This window comes from Leucopleurus acutus (assembly GCF_964270905.1).
Source record: "Leucopleurus acutus genome assembly, chromosome: 3".
In the NCBI taxonomy this organism is placed as follows: Eukaryota; Metazoa; Chordata; class Mammalia; order Artiodactyla; family Delphinidae; genus Leucopleurus; species Leucopleurus acutus.
The window spans coordinates 69,927,720-69,949,946 of record NC_139145.1 but is presented as its reverse complement, the minus strand read 5'-3'; the positions used below and the strand labels follow the sequence as shown (position 1 = coordinate 69,949,946).

Below are 22,227 nucleotides of genomic sequence, written 5' to 3'. Positions count from 1 at the left end.
TAGGTTAAAAAGTAAATTTCCTATTCTCCTTTTTAAGGTACGATTTACTGAAAGATATACATTTTAAAGGAAATATCACTAAGCATAAGGGTATTTGAAATTTTACCAAATTTACACACTTTTTAAAAGTAAGTCATGTTTACATGTTTACTACTACAAACTGTTAAAAAACAATTGTTTAACAATTTGTATAGTAATTTATGCATAATTTACACGGGTCTAGGATATATTTCTTTTTGTGTGTGTGTGTGTGTGGTACGCAGGCCTCTCACTGTTGTGGCCTTTCCCATTGCGGAGCACAGGCTCTGGACGCACAGGCTCAGCGGCCACGGCTCACGGGCCTAGCCACTCCGCGGCATGTGGGATCTTCTTGGACCGGGGCATGAACCCGTGTCCCCTGCATCGGCAGGCAGACTCTCAACCACTGCGCCACCAGGGAAGCCCTAGGATATATTTCTAACGGATGGTCTCTATATAAGCATCAAGGAAAATTCCATTACAAAATACGGTTTCAACAACCATTTAAGGTATAGAAGTTGAAACAGGGACCTGGGGCAGGCCATGTTTTGTTTTGTTTTTTAAAATATTTATTTATTTATTTGGCAGCATCGGGTCTTAGTTGCGACACGTGGTTTCTTTCGTTGTGGTGCGAGGGCTCTAGAGCGCATGCGCTTACTTGCTCCGCGGCATGTGGGATCTTAGTTCTCTGAACCAGGGATGGAACCTGCATCCCCTGCATTGGAAAGCGGATTCTTAACCACTGGACCACCAGGGAAGTCTCCAGGACACTGGAGTTTATAATAAGTAATCACTGTACTTAGTCCAGAAATCCCTCAGGTAATTTCATTTCTTGCCTGCCTGCCCCCTCCAAGTTTCTACTGATAAATAATAAGGTATATTTTAAGTGTTAGAGAAAAAACACCAAGTCTTGATATATAATGATGAATGCATGTCTATGTATTTTCAGGTTTATATTAAGTGCAATATTTATCTTATTTCAAATGTCATCTTTATGGAGAGAGAAGCAAAAAACTGAATATTGTCATGTGCCTTGGACATAGCTAAGCTGTCTGCATTTTACAATCAGCATGGGACCACAAGAACTCTTTCTTCAATGCTAAGTATAAAAGGTCATTGTACATATCAGCAAGAATGAGGAAAGAACTCCAAAAAGGCTCAGCTTACCCAGCACCAAGACTCAAGTTAAATACCACAATCATGCCAGCCATTGGTTACCATTCAGTCTCTGTCTCCAGTCCGGAAACCAGTCTGCCAGAAGCCCAGATAGCAGAAAAAGCTGCCATGTTTATCACACTACTGATCCCAAGAGACCAATTTAAACAGAAATTATATGTGTTCTACATTAAGAATGAAAAGTATCCCTAATTTTACAAAAGAGTTTTTTCTAGGAGAACAAAGAACATATATTTTAAAAATTCAATCATTGAAAAAGACAATATGAACCGTAAATGTAAACTGGGCACGCGGGCCTATTCACTAATGTCAACATAAATAAATTATTCCTTTTGTAGCTAAGCAGACAATGTTTCTTGAGAAAAATTGTGAACTCCACTTTCAGTAGGTTAGCTATTACACATTAAAAATTCAATTGAAAATATCTTTCAAAAGCTTTAAAGTTCAGAGTTGCAATCTAAGAGTGGAAATTGCTAATTTCTTCTTTGGAAGAAACAAAGTTTTAGAACTTTCATCTGAAGGTTAGTACTTAAAAAGATTTTTAAGAAACAAACTCATGTTTTAAAAAAAAAATCCTTCAGGCCAATGCATTAACTAATAAATTTTGTAATTCTTCTGAAAACATGCTACTGTACGTGTAAAATATATGTTAAGTCTTTATTGAATTTCCATAAATTTAGTAAGGACTAACAAACCCAATGAATGAATAACTGTTGCAGAATAACGATGTAATGCCTGGAAGCCTCTTTCTCGAAACTACACAATTCCTTTGCCAATTAGGAATTGAATTTGAAATCTGCTCAAGATAAAAGTGCTACAAAGTTTACATGACCTCCAGAAAAATGAACATCATCTCCACCAATTATAACTATGTTAGAAATTATAAATTTAACTATTTTCCATTCTATGGTGTTTAAATAAACTTATCATCTCGGAAATTTGTTTTATTCCATTCTCAACAACTTATCATTTTATGCTAACATTTCACAATTAATTTTTCTTCCCAAAATAAAAGCATCTGGTGAAGACATTTAAATTTGTCCTAAGTGTAACTATAAACTCTGTCATTTGTGGAATGTACTTCGGTCCCAAGAAATCTCTATTACCTTAGGAATAATGTAAATATCTTAATGTACATATACATACAAGTGTATGTTAAAAGGCTGCATACATCTTACTTTTCAAACTTCACCATATAATTCTAATTTCTCAGCTTCTTCTCAAACTTCAACCTGAATACCAGGATTAAGTTTTTGTCAGTGTAATGGATATAATTTTAAAAACACAAGGTTTCTTTGCAATTCAAAGCCTCTACACATATATAAACCATCACCACTACTTATCTGTAACATTTCAATGACATAGCTTCATATACTCAAAGTTTCACAACAAAGAAAGCACTATACAACTTTAGATGCTATGAAAGCCCTGGGAAAATCAATTGAGTATGTATGTAATTATGAATGATTATGTAATATTGATTTTAGTTAAAGCTTATTTTACTTTTATGGTTCAGTGCTAAACAGTTATCCCGTTTTATAAAATTTACCTTCTTTGATATGCCCTTTTGCTATCAGAACATTATTAATAGTTCACTTGTTGCATCAACACTGGGGATTTTCAGTAGTCTACAGGTCACGAGTTTAACTGCTATTTAAATTATGGTAAATTGTTTTCATATTGGCTTGACCGACCATTTACATGGATAAGGTGGACAATGCTGGATGCCTACCCAGTACCCATTCCCCTACCCCCTTCCTCCTGCCCAACACAACTTCTACTGGGTTGATACCAAACTCTCCTTTTCAGATAGATGACTTTGAGGAGCTTTCATCATCTCCTGCTCCAAAGGCAGGTCCTGGTAAGTCTACATGGAACATATTAATACCATTCCTCTTACCAGGGACTGGTTCAAAAACTCAGGCTTAATCCAATCAGTGTATGGAGTATCTCTGAAGGCTAGTATTGGCCCATGGTTAAAGGAGAGGTTTTCTCTCTCTAGATGTGAACAAGAAAGCATGTTCCCTTAGTTACTGCTGGCAGTCATTTTACAACCATAAAGAACTGGAGGGTAGGGCAAAACTGACAAAGGAAGGCAAGGCCAAGAGAAGTAGAACAACAGAATGAAAGCCTTGACCATGTCCTACCTGAAGCCCAGTGACTCTGGAATTTTTGTATGCAATGTAATATATTTCCTTGTTAGTTAGGGCAATTTATTTCAGAATTTTGTTGGTTTTGCAGCCAAGAACATGCTACCTTTTTTTTTAACAGAGGCCACACTGCCAAGAGTGACTCCTAATTTGAATTAACTCCAAATTATTAGGTTCTGCCATCAGTCACTCACTCAGAATTACTCTAGAGCCGGAGTCCCAGAGTTGGCCTCCTGAACTGAGTTCACTCTGGTGGAAAAAACTGAGACACTTCAGCTGCTATTAGCTATATCTCAAAATCTGACCATGCAAGTTATAGACATAATCAAAGAAGAATGAAAATATTATTTCGTTAGATTTTTTCATCAGGTGATAAAAAAATTACACATTTACAACAAGATAAACTTCTCCAAAGGGAGGTTCTCTTTTCTCTTCTTACCTCTTTCACACTGTGGACCAGTGAATCCATAAACACAAGCACAGCGGTTGGGTCCAATACAACGTCCACCATTCTGACATCCATTTTCACAGACGGCTGCACACAAACACAACAAGAAGCTCACTGTACAGTAAATGTCCAAGTACAATGTAGTAGTGTAGAAATGTAGCAATAATGGATCTTACTTCTAAAACACGTCACATCACGCATTTAAGTAAATATATTTCAGTGTATATTGAGACCAAAACCTACACAATTCATGTAAATCACATTGTTAAGCAAGCATTTGGTAAAAGTTTTTTTTAAAATCAGAATCACAAGGATTGGCTGGCTCTAATGCCCATACAGTCAGAATATAATGATTCGATCCTCTATTTCAGTTCTATTAACACTATAATCTATTTTCATAGGTAAAAGTTGACTAAAATATGAAGGAAAAGGATTGTAGACTTTAGAGAGCAGAGAGAGGGAGAAAAAGAAGCAGAGGAAAATGCAATATGAAAAAATAAAGAGGATATGGCAATAAAAAAGAAAAAAACAAAGAAAAGGAAGCCAAAACTGAAGGCAGAATAAATAAGTAAAAGGCAAAGCTAACATGAAAAATGGGGGAAAATACTATCAATTCAGCAATAAAATACCAAGAGAAGTAACTAACGTGTCAACTTATAGAAAGAAAGAAAGGGGAAAACCTCACTGTGTCAACACAAAAGGTTCTTTCTTATGAAATTAACCCACAGTTCAAAATGTGTAAGTAATGACGACAAACACCTGCAGCACACACTTTCCCTACTCTGGACTTGCGACAGGGAGACCAGAATTCGGAAGTCAGGTGGCCCAGAGGGAGCCAGTGAGTCAGAAAGGAATCTGAACTCTCTCCCCACCCTCTCTCCCCACTGCACCTCCCAAGGGGAGCAACTCAGCAGTCAGGACCCAAGCCAAGGAAGTGTCCTAAAAAAATCACCCTTCAGATTACTTGAAAAATAAGTATTCCTGTGAAACATAATGAGGACAGCTGAATTCAAGAATCTCATCTCCTGCAAGAGAAAATACCAATACTACAAGCTGTGTCATAACCTATCCACCTGTTGAACAGATTAACACTCTGTCCTCACAGAAGTAGAAGAGGATTACATTCTATGACCTGTGCCTCCAAAACAGGACTTAAGACACGAAAGAGCAGTGACGAGGCAGAGCACATTTTCGTGCGCTTCAAGTGACGGCCATATCGGGAATGGGAAGCTCAATAAATAAAGCAATATCTAAAGATGCAAGAGGGTTGCTATTTCCTTACCAGGAACATGCAGCTGGATTACCTACCATCATCCAGAGCACACAGAATGGTTTCTCTTCTGCTCATAGTAGCAATACCAAAGCAAACTTTGAAACAAGACACCTTCATCTTAAAGCATCAGTGTGCCAATGGTCTTAAAATTCTTTGTCTGCATCAGGCTTCGCTCCAAAGCAGAATTCTTTGTATGTCTACACAGGAACGTCCCCCTAAGAACCACACCTTTCCACTTCTTCACTTGTCCCAAGCTGAGTTTTACTAGAAAGTCCAATTCATCACTGCCTTGGAAAAACAGTTGGGCAGTAAGTTAGATCGATAAATACACAGGATAAAAGACGCGAAATAAAGGTAGTGAGAAGCATGAGAAAGATCGAGGTGGACAGGAATGTGGAAGGAACAAAAATCTGTCAAGAGAACTCTCGGTAGGGTATAATTTCACAGAAACAACCGTAAGGATTTGAGTATTTTGATTGCTAAAGGTATACTGCAAATGGGTAACACTCACCTAATGTAATTAATTAATATGAAAGGAATTTTCTTAAAATATTATCAAGGTGTAAGAAATGTAAATGAAAGTCACTGTCCCAGACATGTTCTCTCATTATGCATATGCTAACCCTTATGATGTGAACGGGAAAACGCATCCATGACTGACACTCAGGATCTATCCCTGGGGAGGCGGAGGGAGGGCTTCTCTCAGGGTTTTCCAAGACAGAGCTTCCAAATGCCAGTGAGGAGAAGAGGGCTGGATAAGCCTGGAGCACCTCCTGGAGAGAGCTCACCCAGTACACATAAAATCCAGGCTAACCTACACATGTTAGACTAACAATGCCTCTCTTCTCACTAAATTTTTTTTTTGGTGTGGAAAACGTAGTTATTATTCATAAAAAATTATATTAACGTGCAACATGGCTTCTTGTTACTTCAAATGAAATAATTTTTTAAATTTCTCAATTTTAATTTTTAATACAGTAAATATCAGCAGGTATAACCCATTTAAACAAAAGATCTTAGGTGACTTCAATAATTTAAGGAAGTACCAAGGGTTCCTCTGAACAAGAAGGATGAGACTGGCCAATACAGCCATTTGCTTCTATTCCTACTCTCACCTGAGAGAGAGCTCTTCCAGGAGAGGGACCATAGGGAGTTTGCCTTTGTATCCCCCTCATTTACTGTAGTATTTGATGTACTGCAGATTCTCAAAAGCTCCCAAAATATGTCAAAATCTCGCAGGATTCTTCCCACCTTTTTGGGAGGCGGTACAAAGCAGGGAACAGATGAGGAGTTCTGCTGTGCTCAGCACATCCCAATCACGTCATCCTTCCGATTCTCAGCTTCCCTGCCTATAAAGTAAATAGTCCCTACCCCAGAGGAGTTTGAGGGTTAAATAAAATGGTGTAAAAAGCAAAGTTCACAGTGGCTACACATTAAAGTGTTCTACAATCTTAAGTCCCCTTCTTTTTTGTACTGCAAAGGATCTGTATGAAAAACAAGACTTGTTCTACAGCAACCAAAGTTTACCCTGAAGAGCAATAGCCAAAGAAGAGAAGCAGGCAATGCAGATATAAAAGTGGACCAAAAGGAAAAAAAAGAGGTAATTTCCTTCTTTTGAATAAATTAGGATAAAAGTTATTTTATAAAGTAACAAGACATAATGGCAACAAATTTACCTTTCAACTGCAGTTGGAAAGAAACTTGTATAAGACTAAATTTCCACCATGGAAAGAATGCTGACCACTCAGGAAGAAAAAAATAATTGCTTACACCTAGTGTGGGACAAAGCAAAAGGCAAGGAAGAAGACCACTATGGAAAGAAGTATGAGCTGGTTTCTTAACTGCCTGCCATGATCTGGGGAGAAGGGAGAAGCAAAGCCTGTTTCAAGCTGGTCAGCCTGTGATATAGAACCCTGATCATGACTGCCAAAGCCTGAATATTTTTATTCAGTAGATATTTACTGAGCACCTACTCTGTGCTAGGTAATATGACAAGTATCTGTTATTACTAGACAGACTCCTTTACCACTCAATATAGGTACAAACACTTGGACATAAGTCAAATCTGAAATTATGGTAGTTACTTCTACACAAACGTATGGGATAAAAACAGATGCTAAACCAGGTTAAAATGTTACAAAGAGGAAAGAAACAAAAGCCTATTTTTCTACATGAGATAATATAAATCTCTACTACAGGCGCTACCTTTTTCCTTTGTCTTCCAGGTTACCATGCTCTCCCAGTTTTCCTCCTGTCTCACTGTCTACTCTTCCTCACTCTTTGCTGGCTTCTCCTTTCTCTTCTCCACCTCAAAATGTTGGGCAGCAATCAAGGCTCTGGCTTCAGCCCTCTTCTCTTCTCTACCTGCACCAACTTCCTAGTGATCTTTGTCTAGGCCTACAATTAAAAGATTAACCATATAAAAATTCAATCTATATGCTCCCGAAGTCATATCTCTATCTCTGACCTTTCTCCTAAGAGCTGAGTTCATAGATTTTTTCACTTGGAAGTCTAACAAACTTCTTTAACTATCAAATCCAAAAGAGAACTCTTGATATCCCATGCTCTTAGCCCCACCTGACCCCAGTCCAACCCACTCAGTCTTTGGAATATCAGGAAATGGCATCACCATTCAGCCCAGAGCTCAACCCAAACCTTCTAGCTGTCATTATGGATCTCTGCTTTTTCTTTTAGTCTCATTCACCACACCCATTCCATCAGGACACACTTCCTTCCATAGATTCTACCTCCAATGCAAGCTTAATCCAAACACTTATCACATCCTCAGTTACTAGAGCATCATTTACCAGCACCACTGCACTAGCCTCCTAACTGGCCCTTTCATTTTCTCTCTTGCCATTTCTACAATCCAGTTTCAACACAGCAGCCAGAGTGATTTTTTTTTTTTAATGTTAATCGGATTGTATCACTCCACTGCTCAAACTGCACCAATGGGTTCCCATAATATTTAGGGGATAGTCCAAATTTCTTTTCTTGGTTTATGAGGCCCTACACCTTTGTCTCTGAACTCATTCCCTGCCATTATTTCTTTCCCTCACTTCAGCCACATAAGTCTTCCTCTTGTTTCCAAAATGTATGTAATCTGTTCCCACCACAGGTCCTTCGTATTTGCTTTTCCCACTGTCTAGAACACTTTTCCCATAGACTTAAAAGCACAGACTCAGGTCTGTGTTCAAAGTCACCTTCTCAGAGATTCCCCAGTTAAAAAATAGCAGAGAACTGCTTATTCTGACCCAGCCTCTCTCCCCCTTACTCTCATTTATTGTTCGAGAACTTCTCATTCCCTAAATTTGTATTAGGCATTTCACTTTTCACCCACTTGTTACCTGTCTTCCCTACCACAAGATAAGCTCTAAGAAGTTGGGCATCATCTTGCTGGTCACTGATGTACTCCCAGCACCTTGCACAATGTGGGGCATACAGTAGTTATTCAATAAACATTGCTGAAGGAAATGAAAGAGTGCTTTCTAAAGAACATTTTCTACATTTCTGGGAAAGCAGCTAAGCAATTTTAATGTTTTTATAATCCTCATTTTAAAAAACATTTCCCGGATTTTTCTGGGTTTACAAGTTGATACTGTTACACCCGCCTCTTTACTCCCAGTAATTCTCTATATAAGACAACTTAGAAAGCATCTTCCTTAAACCATTTCTTGAGCTGACATGTACTAGTTATCACACCATCACCTTCTTATGTGCTGGGACTAATGAATTTTTTAAGTTATATAACTTTCTTGAACCAAATGTTCTATTACCCGTGAGTAAATGTTAGGCAAGGATAGTTCCATCCCATGAGATATCTAGAGGACAAATTTTCAGATGTATGATGGGCTTCTGGCCCAGTGCTTTTTCGCTTTCCCCTGACTGAAAAGTGTGGTGACATCAATATGGCTTGCCACAGGGGCAGAAGAACATAAAAGCACCTCCTACAGGATGGGAAACTACTTTCCGTCACCTCATTTCCCATTTCTGTGTGAGAAGCAGGGAAGAGACATACCTACAAGAGCTCTTTCTGTAGAACTTTCAGGAAAATACATACATAAACACACATACCCCAGACAGGTACAGCAGCTGAATTCAGGCAAAAGTGGCTAGTTTTAGGATAGGTTTGACGAAATACTCTGAAAGACCAGTTGAGGCAAGGCTCTTCCCCTGCAATTCTAAAGGAATTACGATTTTTCTCCCTGAGGAGTAAAAGGCTGAGTTTCAAGAAGCATAACAGTGTCTCTTCTCTGGCTATTGAATTCTATAAAATAGGGATACAATCAGATCTCCTAATGTTTTTGTAGGTGTAAAAAAAGGTATAAATCTGCTTTGTTATAAATAAAATAGACAAATTATGGGAACATGCTGTATAGCACAGGGAACTCTACCTAATGCACTGTGGTAACCTAAATGGGAGGGAAGTCCAAAAGGGAGGGGATATCTGTCTGTGTATGGCTGATTCATTTTGGTGTGCAGTGGAGGCTAACACAACATTATAAAGCAACTGTACTCCAATAAAAATAAATAAATAAATAAATATGGTGTTCATAATAGACTTTTTTAAATAGTTATAATCTGGAGTCCATTGTATAAAATTTGGAAAATGCTTGAATGTATGAAAAATACAGAAAAAAAATCATTTATGAAAAAAGAAATTTTGTTACAATCTGATCCACTGTTGTCCAGCTGTTTCCTGCTCTCACCTGGTCAACCCTAGCCTAAAAAAAGTTATTACATTGGCATCTTCTATTCTTGCAAAAAACTGGCCTCAGTGCATGGTGTTCTCTCAAATTCCTTAAGATTCCATTTCCCAGGATCAATCTCAGGCTAGCTTAACAGCTTTTTCCATACCTGAGAACCACCTACACAAGGGTCTGCAAACTATGGGCCACAGGACAGATCTGGCTCACTGCCAGTTTTAGTGGTGTCCATGAGTTAAGAAGGGTTTTTACAATTTTATGTGGTTGAAAAATCAAAAGAAGAATAATATTTTTGTGACACGTGGAAATTATATGAAATTCAAATTTCAGTGTCCAGAAAGTTTTGCTGAAACACAGCCAAGCTTTTTTATTTGCATATGATTGCTTTTGCACTACAATGGCAGAGTTGAATAGTGACACGGATCACAAAGTGTAAAATATTTACTATCTGGCCTTTACAGAAAATGTTTGTCGACTCCTGACCTTAAGAGAATATTGTTCTTTAAATCAATTCACCTGTTTATTTTAAATTATTTTAAAAGAAAACTTTATAGCACTTATAAACAGAAAGCTAAAATTACCCAAACCTGAAGGCAACCTCAAAAATAACATCAACAGCCACAAGGAGATACTTTGTATCCATTAAGATTGCTACCATCAAGAAAACAGAAATAACAATTGTTAGTGAGGATGTGGAGAAATTGGAACCCTTGTGCACTGCTGCTTCCCACCTGTAGTAAAATATAAAACGGTGTAGCCACCATTGAAAACAGTATGAAGGGTAGGTCTTCAAAAAATGTAAAACAGAATTACCATATGATCCCTGGATTCCAGTTGTGGGTATATATCCAAAAGACATGAAGCAGGGACTTGAATGGATGTTTATCCACCCAGGTTCACCACAGTGTTATTTGTAACCAAAGGTGGAAGTATCTCAAGTGTCCATCAATGGACAAATAGATAAAAGCAAAATATGACATATACACAAAATGGAATATTATTCAGCCTTAAAAAGGAAGAAAATTCTGACACAAGCTACAGCATAAATGAACCACGAACACATTATGCTAAGTGAAAGAAGCCAGCCACAAAAGGACAAATACTATATGATTCCACTTATATGTGGTACCTAGAGCTGTCAAATTCACAGAGACAGAAAGTAGAATGGTGCTTGCCAGGAGGTGGGGTGAGGGGAAATGGGGAGATAGCATTTAATGGGTACAGAGTTTCAGTCTTGCAACACAAAAAATGTTCTGTGGATGGATGCTGGCAACAGTTGCACGACAATGTGAATGTACTTAATGCCACTGAATATACACTTAGTAGTTAAAATGGTAAATTTTATATTATATATATTTTACAATAATTTCAGAAGTTTTTTAAATTGCAACAAAACCAGAATAAGGTTAGTTTAAAACAAGCTAGATATTCTTGCACATCTAAGACGTGGTCTTGCTATGTTAAAATGGTTAATGAACAATTCTTAGGGAGGCCTTGATGATTAGCAGCTGCACCTGATGAAATGCAAACGGAGTGAAAAGGGACTTTCTTACTATTTATGATTCAACTTTCATTAATATCATGTCCTTCTACTCATCCATACTTAAAAATATGGGGATTCCTGTAAGAGTGCCACAATTTGGGAAGCACTAACCTAAAGTATTGCCCAGTGATAAGTCAAAATACAAGAGCTATCATCCTTACATTCTTGTTAAAAGGTTGTTTTTGATTATAATAGGATATTCTCCAGTGAGTGAAGAGCTTTGCTGGATTAAAGCTCCCTCTTTCACAGTGACATGATTTTTAAAAAATCACCTCACAGCCCTGTACTGTGGTATTAAATAATAAAATATATTTGAGCAAAGGACAATTTATAAGATTGGCTCTGCTAGGGTTAAATTTGGGATATCCTAAAAACAGAGAGAGATCACAGCGAACGTTACCATTTTTTTCAGACAGGTATCCATGCTTTATGGAACTAGATAAAAGAAAATCAAGTAAATATTTACCTGCGATATATGTCAAATTTGATAAAGCACTAGTAATATTCAACAACATCAATACTCTAAAACAAAAATTTTTAAAGAACTGGAAAACATTAGGTATTCAGCTATAAGGTATGTCCTTTCTACATCAACATATTTTTAAAGGATTTTAAGATCCTTTACAAGACCTTAAGTTACGACTCAGTATCAAATGCCCACTCAATCAAATTATTTCTAATAAATCGAGTCTATCCCAATGTTGCTTACGTTGTCCACAATAAGTTCCAATATATCCTTTCTGGCACTGGCAATGGTCATCTGCACAGGTCCCACCATTCATGCACCTAACACTGCACTGCTGAACTGCAAAGAACAACAAAAAACATAAAATTATCAATCACCAGAATTATAGTATCTGTGAGAGTTATAAAACTATACTAAATACCCAATTAATGACAAATGTATTCTATGGAAGTAAATGTTATGACCCAAGCATACCTTTATTTATTTGTAGTAAGTATGCACACGAGCATATCTGTTACAACATATGTTATTTAGTATATATTTAAAATCTATTACACTTTCAATGTTAAAAGAAGGAAATATAAGGTGACTAGAAGTGTAAGTTCTAGGATGCAGGAAGCACTCATGTATCCATTCAGAATGCGGTGGCTGAGGCCTGGCACTGCCATCACCCAGTGCTTAAGCAACTGCTTCTCTTTCTCTCCCATCAAGTGTTTTAACAAGGTCTGCAGGTTCCACTGGAAAATACATCTCAAATCCATCTTCTCCTTTCTGTCGCCATTGATACTGTGTGGTTCAGCTACCCTCATCTCTCACCTGGACTGTTGCAGTAACCTCCTGATAGGTTCCCTAGCTTCTACTCTTACCCTCTTCAAATTCTTTCTCTGCAGAGCAGCTACAGTAATCTTTTAATAATATAAATGGCATTGCTTCATTTTCTTATTGAATGAATCCCTTTCAATGATTCCCTGTTGCATTTGGGATATAATGCAACCCTTCCATGACCAAGGAGGCCGTGTATTATCTCCCTGGATGTGCCTGCTTCTCTAAGACCTTCTCTTCCCAATCTTCCTCTTTGTAATCACATGAACCTTTCACAGTTTCGCAAGTGGAGGAAAGGTCTTTTGATTTGCTACTTCCTCTCCCTGTGAGGGTCCCTCCCTGGCTCTTCCCATGCCTGGCTCATTCTCGTCCTTCAGAACTCAGCTCCAATATCACGTCTCATCAGAGTGGTCTTGTCTGGCTCCTGTAACTAGGTTCCCCCTTGGCTCCAGGCTGTTCTCCTTCACAGCAAAGTTTCCTTCCGAGAACTTACCACTATCTATAATGGCTCTGTGGTGTTTGTTTACTTGTGTTTTGTCTGTCTCCCTACAGGGATGTAAGCTCCGTGACAGTGGATGCCAAGTCCATTATGACATCAGGGCACTGAGCTCATTGCCATTTGCTGGGGCCAAGGAAACTGTGGAAGAAGTAGACTGTGGTCAACAATGAATCGAGAGTTTCACGCCACAGTTTCAGATGCCTACTATCCATTCAAGTGGAGATGTCCAATAGGAAATGGAACATGTGAATATGAAGCTCAGTGGAGGGATCTACTCTAGAGATAATCATTATGAGTTAGCAACACATTGGTAGTAACTGAAGACATATATGTAAACAAGTTCACCCAGGGAGGACAGAACTCTTGGGAATACCTAGCTGTGACTGTAAGGCTAATAAAGAAGATACAGAAAGGAGACTAAGAAATAATAATCAAGAAAAGGAGTATTGTGAGCCATTAATATTTTACAAGTGAAGGGAAAAGAGAGCATTTCAAGAAGATACTGATTAATGGTGCTAAATGCTTTGTGGAGTTGGAGCATCTTGAGGACTGGAAAGGAGAGAAAAGTTCCTGATGGAAAGGCAGCCAGTATTACTCAAGGCCAAATGAATTCAGGGATCCTCTATTAAATTACATACCATAAACTGAGGGTCAGTTTATGTCAGGGTCAGTTTATGTCAGGGTCAGCCAGTGATTGTTCAGCTGCCCAGGTAGAGGAATTAAGAAACTGAGCTGTAAAAAATTTCTCCAGGTTTGGGTTTTTTGCTGAGGGTGTCGTTGAGAAAACTAAGAGAACAGGATAATGAAGATATGGGGAATGGTATCGTCCAGGCAGTCAGACAAGGGAGGTTCAGGAAGGTAGTGGAAGAAGTTTGCTAATCAGGGTGGTCAAGAAAGTCTCGATGAATTCTAAATAACAGGTTTTCAAAGGTCGGGAAAATGACAGATTATTTTCACAGAAAACGAAACTAGAGCATTAATCAGAAGCTTCATCATCAGACAATGACATTTGTTATATGAATCTTGAATCTTATATTCCTCAATCAGATAAATTATCTATTACCTTTTCTTAGGGAAAATTTGTAGAGAGAAGTGTTAAAAATATAACAACTTCACACTAGTTTGAGGCAGACAAAGATTTATTTAATTATTGAGCAATTAAATAAATAATATCTGCTTCCACCTTGCTATAAAATATTACCTTAAACACTGGCCTAAAAGATTAATCTTGGACCTAAAGGCCCATCAATTTCTACTTAGGTCATGAAAAACACAATCTTAGCCCACTGTTATTGTGATCTTACAGAGCTGTTGGGAGTCAGTATGTGAACAGCAAAATAGCTAATATATGTAAAACATCTGGTCAGTACACAATAAATAGTTGTTGTCATCCCAATCCTCTTATCCTTCCCCTTTAGTTAACCCACAAAACAGGATATGAGCCACAGGAGTTAAGCAAAGGCAATAAACAGAGCTGAGGGTTTGAGACTACAGGCTTAGGCATCAGAATCCCCGGCTTCAAATCCATGTTACTTTGGGCGAGTTAAACTTATGTGCCTCATCCTCCTTCTCTGTCAATGGGGTAATAATAGTATCTCATAATATTCATGTGAGAATTAAATAAAATGATATAGTTAAACACTTAAAACAGTACCTGCAACATGGTAAAAAACCCAGTTAAGTTATAGCTATTACTCGCAAAGAATTACTTCTCCACTAAATCCAGGCTCTTTTACTGAATAGACACTTAGCATCTGGACCAGTATGAAATCATTTTTCTTAATGAAAATCACTCCCCCATTAGTTGTTGGTGGCAACAACTAAGCCACCAAAGATTTTTACTCCAAAGATTAGTACTGACCTAGTTAGGAAAATTATCATGGGTCTATATCCTCATTGAAAAGGACATTTAGTATTTACTCAAAATCTTACAGATAATGTAGTAAATAAGGTCACATATTAAAAACGTACCTGATTTTGATCCACAGGTTGGTGATATTTGGCCGCTGGAACAAGTACACATGTTAGGACGGGAACAAAATCCATCTCCACAACTATTTCTACAAATTGCTGTAGAAAGCACAACAGGGAAACGAACGAACAATTAGGTAATAAACCATAGTTTACAAAATAAGAAAACTATAGTTAAAAACAATAAACCTGAAAAACTAAGATATAAAATATGTGATATATTATATACAATGGAATATTACTCAGCCATAAAAAGAAACGAAATTGAGTTATTTGTAATGAGGTGGATGGACCTAGAGTCTGTCATACAGAATGAGGTAGTCAGAAAGAGACAAACAAATACCATATGCTAACATATATATATATATGGAATCTAAAAAAAAAAATGTTCTAACGAACCTAGAGGCAGGACAGGAATAAAGATGCAGACATAGAGAATGAACTTGAGGACACGAGGAGGGGGAAGGGTAAGCTGGGACGAAGTGAGAGAGTGGCACGGACATATATACGCTACCAAATGTAAAATAGATAGCTAGTGGGAAGCAGCCACATAGCACAGGGAGATCAGCTCGGTGCTTTGTGACCACCTAGAGAGGTGGGATAGGGAGGGTGGGACGGAGATGCAAGAGGGAGGGGATATGGGGATATATGTGTATGTATAGCTGATTCACTTTGTTATACAGCAGAAACTAACACACCATTGTAAAGTTATTATACTCTAATAAAGATGTTAAAAAAATGTTTTTAAATATGTGATATATAATGCCTAATTTCAGATATACAACAAAATTACCCATTGTAGACAAGTGAATAAGTCTCTTAAGTATCCTTATGATAATGTTCACACAAATGAAGCTACTTCAAGTTCCATAATCCTAATCATTCAACTCTTATCAACACAGCTCATCTTTTCCATTCAAGGGAAAGAGTTTATAATCAGAATTCACGGTGAGAAGACAGTCTTGGTCCTAGGAAGCTGGGAGGGTTGAGGAAACCTAGAGGTCCTGCATACCTTCAGAAAACACAGCCAACTCTGTAAAGGACCTTCACAGGAGACAGAGAATGTGAAATTGACTGAGCTGGAGGCTCCACGCTCTAACGACTTGGCCAAGCCCCAGGGGTTCCATGCACATTCCTTCCCGGCTGGTATCTGACCTGCCCCATCATCAATCTTTGTTCCCCTTAATAATTCTCTCTCTCCTTCCTCCAGCCTTTCTTCTCCCATTTTACCTCCACAACCTAGCCTATTCCCGCTGCTCAGAAAAGCTGCTGCGACATTTTGATGGAGGGAAAGTCAAAGCCTCCTGCAGCTATGACCTCCAAGGTATGAGGGTCATCAGAGCAAAGAATGTTAGGCTCACTGACACAGCACATACCACAGATCCTCAAAATCGGTAGTCCAGTGCCTTCAAATGGGAAGTCTCTCCCATATTTAGAGTCAGTTCATTTAGGAGCTGAGAGATTTATCTCTATACCCACAAGTGAATTCTCTCTGTGCACACAGGCAAGTGCTTTAATGCTCCATGAGTGGACGCATGAAGACAGGAAGAGGAGAGTCTGGGAACGCCCTGAAACTAGCTGTAAATATGTATGTAAATGTGTGTATGTATCTTTCACTAGGGAGGGGGTCTCACAACTTTCAAAGAGATCTGAGCCCCTCAATATGTAATGTAAAGGGTGTGTTCTATAGAAATGAACTAACTCAATAAATGTTTTTCTTCTCCGGATTGCCTTTTGACACCCACATAATATGGCCAGCATCTCTATTACCACTCCCTATAAATGAAAATGTCATTAAATTATAGTGTGAAGATAAAAAACAATTTTAGGCAAGAACATGGCTTCTGCCATGGAGTTGATTATTAATTCTTAAAATGTGCTAGATTTTCTGATCACCAATAACTTTCCAATGAAAAATGTTTACTAAAACATTGTTTTATCTCAAAGCCCCCTTACCCTCAGTAGGTAGACATTTAGTCTAGGCTTACGTTATATACAAAGTGCCCCTTCCCAGGTCCTAAACCCAAAGAAGGTCTGATGGGCTGGAGACTACTCATCCTCAGACAGATCCCTGTCATGGCCACAGGTGTACCCTGAATATCCGTGAACCCATGAGAAGCAAGAATGCTTAGGCTCTTTCTCTTCACACTCATCTCAAACTATAGTACATCTCATCTAAATATCTGTCCCTCCCACAATTACAAAAACGATGAGGCCCAGAAATACCAGAGGGGAAAGGAGAGAGGACCTGGGTGTTGGGATTTCAGTGATGCTGGGAGATGATGCATGGCACAGTGGAGAGTAAATGAATGGTATGCAAGAGGTCTGAGGTTGAGTTCCCGCTCTGCCATTGACCCACTGCAAGCTCGGAAAAAAACCCACAGCTTCTCTGGGTTTAGTTTTCTCATCGGTAAAATAAAACAAAAGGATTATACTGGAATGTTCTGATGTCTCTTCGGGTCTCAAATGCTATGATTCTGGGCCAACCCCTTCCCACTGTTATTCACTGATCAAAATGCTCTTCATAGTATAATTTCACAACAAAAAAATTAATAAGCAAACTTTTCCATTGCTTCATGTTCTAACAAGATTTTAAAAAAACAAATGGAGAGTGAGAAAGTCAATTTCATCCTTTTGGAAACAAATATTTGGAAGTTTGGAAGTACTTCAGTGATTTTTGCAGGCCACAATTAAGAACAATAACAACAAGACGCAGACTCAAATCAAAATGCATTAAGTTTCCAGTAGTTTGAGAAGTATATTTTTATTTTAATATCTTCTCATGAAGCCTGGTCAAGGCCAACCAGATTAAAATTCTAGGAGTTGATCATTTTAATATCTTTCTGTAAAGAAAAAATGTTGATGTATAAATGTATAAGGAAATTAATCTTTGGTCCTCCTTTTCTATTTGTATTTCACTTATTCTCTTTTTGTAAGTTTCCTCAGAGCTTTTCTTTTGCTAAATGATGGAAATTCAGTAATATAATAAATAATTTGTTATCATAAGAAAGACATGGAATGAAAATTCTTTTTTTATTGAAGTCTAGTTGATTTACAATATTAGTTTCAGGTGTATAGCACAGTGATTCAGTGTTTTTGCAGATTATACTCCATTATGTTATTACAATATAATGGTTAAAATTCCCTGTGCTATACAATATATCCTTGTTGCTTATCTATTTTACACATAGTAGTTTGTATCTGTTAATCCCGTACCCCTAATTTGTCCCTTCCCCACTTCTCCCCTTTGTAACCACTAGTTTTCTGTATCTATGAGTCTGTTTCTGTTTTGCACATACATTCATTTATATTATTTTTTAGATTCCACATATAAGTGATATCATACATTTTTTTCTTTCTCTGTATGACTTATTTCACTAAGCATAATTTTCTCTAGGTCCATCCACATTGCTGCAAATGGCAGAATTTCATGGAATGAAAATTCTTAATTTTGACTTTATGATGGTTTCAATTTAGTTATTACCTCCATATACTACAGTTTTAAATGTCAGACTAATTGAACTAGTGAATTTAATGCAAAATATTAAGGTAAAATTTAGATGAGACCCATGCAAGAGAATATAAACGCATTACAGTCTCCCTCTCTTTTGTGCACTATTTTATAGTCTTGGGTATTTGAATTACCTTTTAAATGTGCTAATAAATATTTTTGTAGATATCTCTTGACACAAGTACTGTAAATGTTTCTTGGAGATATAAAGATCATTTCAAAGTTTATGCTTTGTATAGATTTATGATACATGTACATTCCAGTGTATTTCATAAGCACCCAAATACTTGGAGTATCAGAAATGAGGGCTACAATATTCACTGTTACTTTGATATTTCCAAAGCTGATTTTCTAAACATGTAAAGAGCACACTGTTACTCAAAGAGCAAAAATATATTTAAAGCTGACACTCAGAGGGCCATATATATACGTATACATTTTTTTTCCTACTGCAAATATTCTGGAAGGCTCTGTTCTCTGGAATTCCCATTCCACACTGATCCAATAAAATCTGACTTTACAGATTTTCAACACGTACCATAAACCAATCCCTTCTCCTCGGCTACTCTCCAACTCAATAATGGCAGTCACATTCATTACATTTAGTGAGTCAGACTTTCCGCAGTGCCTAAGTCACTCCCGGCTAGTATGGCAGGTGTGTGGTGAGTGACTTAGCTGTTTCAGAATTCTAGGAACCATGTAAGTTTAAAGCAGGCACAGTAACACCCTACTGGTCTGAAAAAGTAAATGCACCCTCTACACACGCCTCATGTATATGACTTATGTGCTGGAGGGGAAAATATCCAATACCCTTCCATTCTTTTTAATAAAAGTAAAGGCTTATAATCAAAAGGTTTATTTAAAATATTTATGAATCACCCTAAAGAACACAGTTGTTGCTTCCTGGTTTTGCCTCATTACTGGATACTGTGGGATTTTTAGGGTAGAAATAATAAGAAGCTAGTATTCACAACATTTGAGATACCATGCCTTTTTAAAAACTGCACAGAAATAACATCAAGTGTCTATCTCAAACCCACAAAACCAATAAATATAGAGTCAGAGATGCCACTACATCCTTATTATCCCTTGGCTAGTGTGGCTTGCCCTTTTTCTCTCTTCATGTGGCATAATTATCTTTTCCCTGGAGAATATTGAGGTCAATCTAAAGTCAAGACTGTCTCTAAATAAATGTGCTATGACACCTGGCTGTCCTCCCAACAAGGCAAATGTGGCTGTGCTATATAAATACACAAGAAAAGGCCAGTCACACTTCAACTCACAAATTCACAGGCATGTGAAGTAAGACATCCCATAGTCCACCACTGTGAGGCTGATAATGATAACTAATGACTTCTCCAATTAAAACTTGGAGAGCTGGGTATACACTTTGGAAACTGAATAAAATACTCAAAACTTTTAAGGTCAGATATGCAAAACTTTTGAAGTTCTAAGACTCACACTTTGGAAATCTACTGTACACTATGAGATCTGGGATCTGGAAATCCTAAATTTCCTAAATGTCTTCCAAAAATTAAAAAAAAAAAAAAGTCAAGCCATTTGGAAGAGTTCTCTCTTTTAAAATTTTCGTTAACCTGGATCAACTCTAAATCTCTGAGAGTGCTCCTTTCATATCTATGTTAGATGACTGTTGAGATGAAACCAGAGATAATAAAGCGGTTTTGTACGGAGGCCTAAGCAAGCTTGATCTTCAGAAGGCCTAAACCTCCTGCAGAGTCAAAAGGCAGATAATTTACATAATCACATTGTGGTCTTATCTGCTCTCCTTCAGGAAAAAGTGGTGTGGGTTATCTGGGGAATTGCTGTACTCCCCCTTCAGTTTGTATTAATAGACATAGAAAGATAAAACTTCCAAGTATCTTTGCAACCTTTATTATTATTGCCCTTCAACAGAGTCTACAAGTGAAGTCTAAACCGAAGCAAACTGGCTGCTTCTTCCCCACCATTCAAATGGGGTCGCGCGTCCTAATTATTACTGCTATGTGGCCACCGGATTCTAAACACAAATGTGTGTCCAAACGACTGAATGCAAGAGGTCGGCCCTGAGATGGGGCCGAGCGTGCTGCCCCCAAACTGCGATCCCAGCCTAGCACTCACGGACAATGCATTGGTTTCCTCCAGGGAGCGTCTTCCATCCTGGGCAGCAGTAGGAGTGGAACCTGGATCCGCATACGTTGGGCCTGCGATAGACAAGTGAAGTAACGCACACTTAGAGAGGGGTGCGGTAATACATTAGCAGTTTTCGTAACATTTATGGGACAACCAACAGACCAAAACTACACGTCAAATTCTTGGGGCTTGGGGCTCAGACGTGGAAGTGAACGAGCTAGACACTGGAATGAGGAGGATCAGAAATGTCTAAACATTGCCTTTCATCCGCCCTCCGTTGCTACCTTTTTAAGGAGCGAAAAGAAACAGGGAAACATATAATTTGCTACTATTCTAGCCTCCGGATGCAGAGAACAAAGGGAACACTCCGTTTCAAAAATCCTTGCCCTCGTCCCCAAATCCATCCCTCCTTGATCAACTGTTATTTTGGCCCCGACATGTCAAGGATGGCGAGTCGGAAGGTGGAGCGCTCGGCTTGATGATTAGAATGAACTGTAAGCCCCGCACACGTCCTCAAACAAAAGGCTCGGGAGTTGCGCCCCCGACGGTGGGGAGCAGGCAAGCTTGACCAGCCCCGGCGCGGGGCGGCCTCAAGTGCGCCTTCCGCCAGGAACTTGTTCCCGCACGGCGGGCTCTGCAGGCGCTCCGCGATCCGCACCCGGGGGCCTCCGACCCACCCGCTGCCCAACCCCCCGAGGGAAGTTTTTTTTGTGTCTTTTTTTTTTGCCGGCCGAACTGCTGAGGAAAAGGGGGAGGCGCTTCTGGGAGTCTTCGGGGTCTACTGGTGGAAGGGGCCTCGGCTCTAGCCGCCAGAACTGAGTTTTGGGAGGGGGTGGGATGGAAAACTGCCAAGCCAAGGTTTCCCCCCGTGCCGCCTGCCCACCTACCCTCGGAGCACGTCCTGCTGTCCTCGCCTGCGGACGCGGCTGGCCGCCGCGACGCCCTCCTCCCGGTACTCGGGCACTGCGAACCCGCCTTCAGAGCCCGCCGCTGCGGGCCTGACCTGTTGCGGCGGCGACTGGGGCCGGGGCGGCTTGGGCGGCGGGGGCTGGGGCTGGCCGGCTGTGCCCTGCGCCCAGAGCGCCACGCAGCCCAGCCACACGAAGTAGGGCTGGAGACACAGCAGCCGTCGTCTCCCCATCGCGCGCGCTGAGAGCGCGCGGACCGTGGTCCGCGGAGACGGAGCGCTCGAAGACAAAATCTACGCGGCCCGAAAAAAGTCAGGTCTAACAAGCCCTTCGTCGGCTCCGGAGACTCCCTTGAGCTCGGGCTCCCTGCTCTAGTGGGAGCCCAGGACCGAGCGCTAGCCCGCTGACTGCCGGCGAGGCGCGAGCTCTAGAGCAGCGGGCGGCGAGGCGCGGCGGTGGAGCGGCCGGCAGCCCCGCGCGGTCCACGTTGCATCCCCCGGGCCGCTGCCCCGAGCGACTCCAGGACCGCCAGCAGGCGGGGGCGGGAAATTACAAAAGTAACCCGAGCAGCCGCGGCGTAAAGTTACAAAGAAAGCGGACCTCAAA

The 22,227-nt window shown here is 39.5% G+C and overlaps 1 protein-coding gene across 1 annotated transcript in view; it reads right to left on the bottom strand.

Annotated features, from left to right (window-relative positions):
• Positions 1–21,854, bottom strand: part of FBN2 (fibrillin 2) — a gene marked incomplete at both ends in the record, with an annotated part of 230,962 nt that extends 209,108 nt beyond the window's left edge. Inside the window, 5 exons of the mRNA XM_082837201.1 lie at positions 3,784–3,879; positions 12,024–12,119; positions 15,073–15,171; positions 20,702–20,784; positions 21,601–21,854. Coding sequence (XP_082693327.1) covers positions 3,784–3,879; positions 12,024–12,119; positions 15,073–15,171; positions 20,702–20,784; positions 21,601–21,854 — 628 coding nt within the window. The remainder of the gene's footprint in view (positions 1–3,783; positions 3,880–12,023; positions 12,120–15,072; positions 15,172–20,701; positions 20,785–21,600) is intronic.
• Between the last annotated feature and the right edge of the window lie 373 nt (positions 21,855–22,227).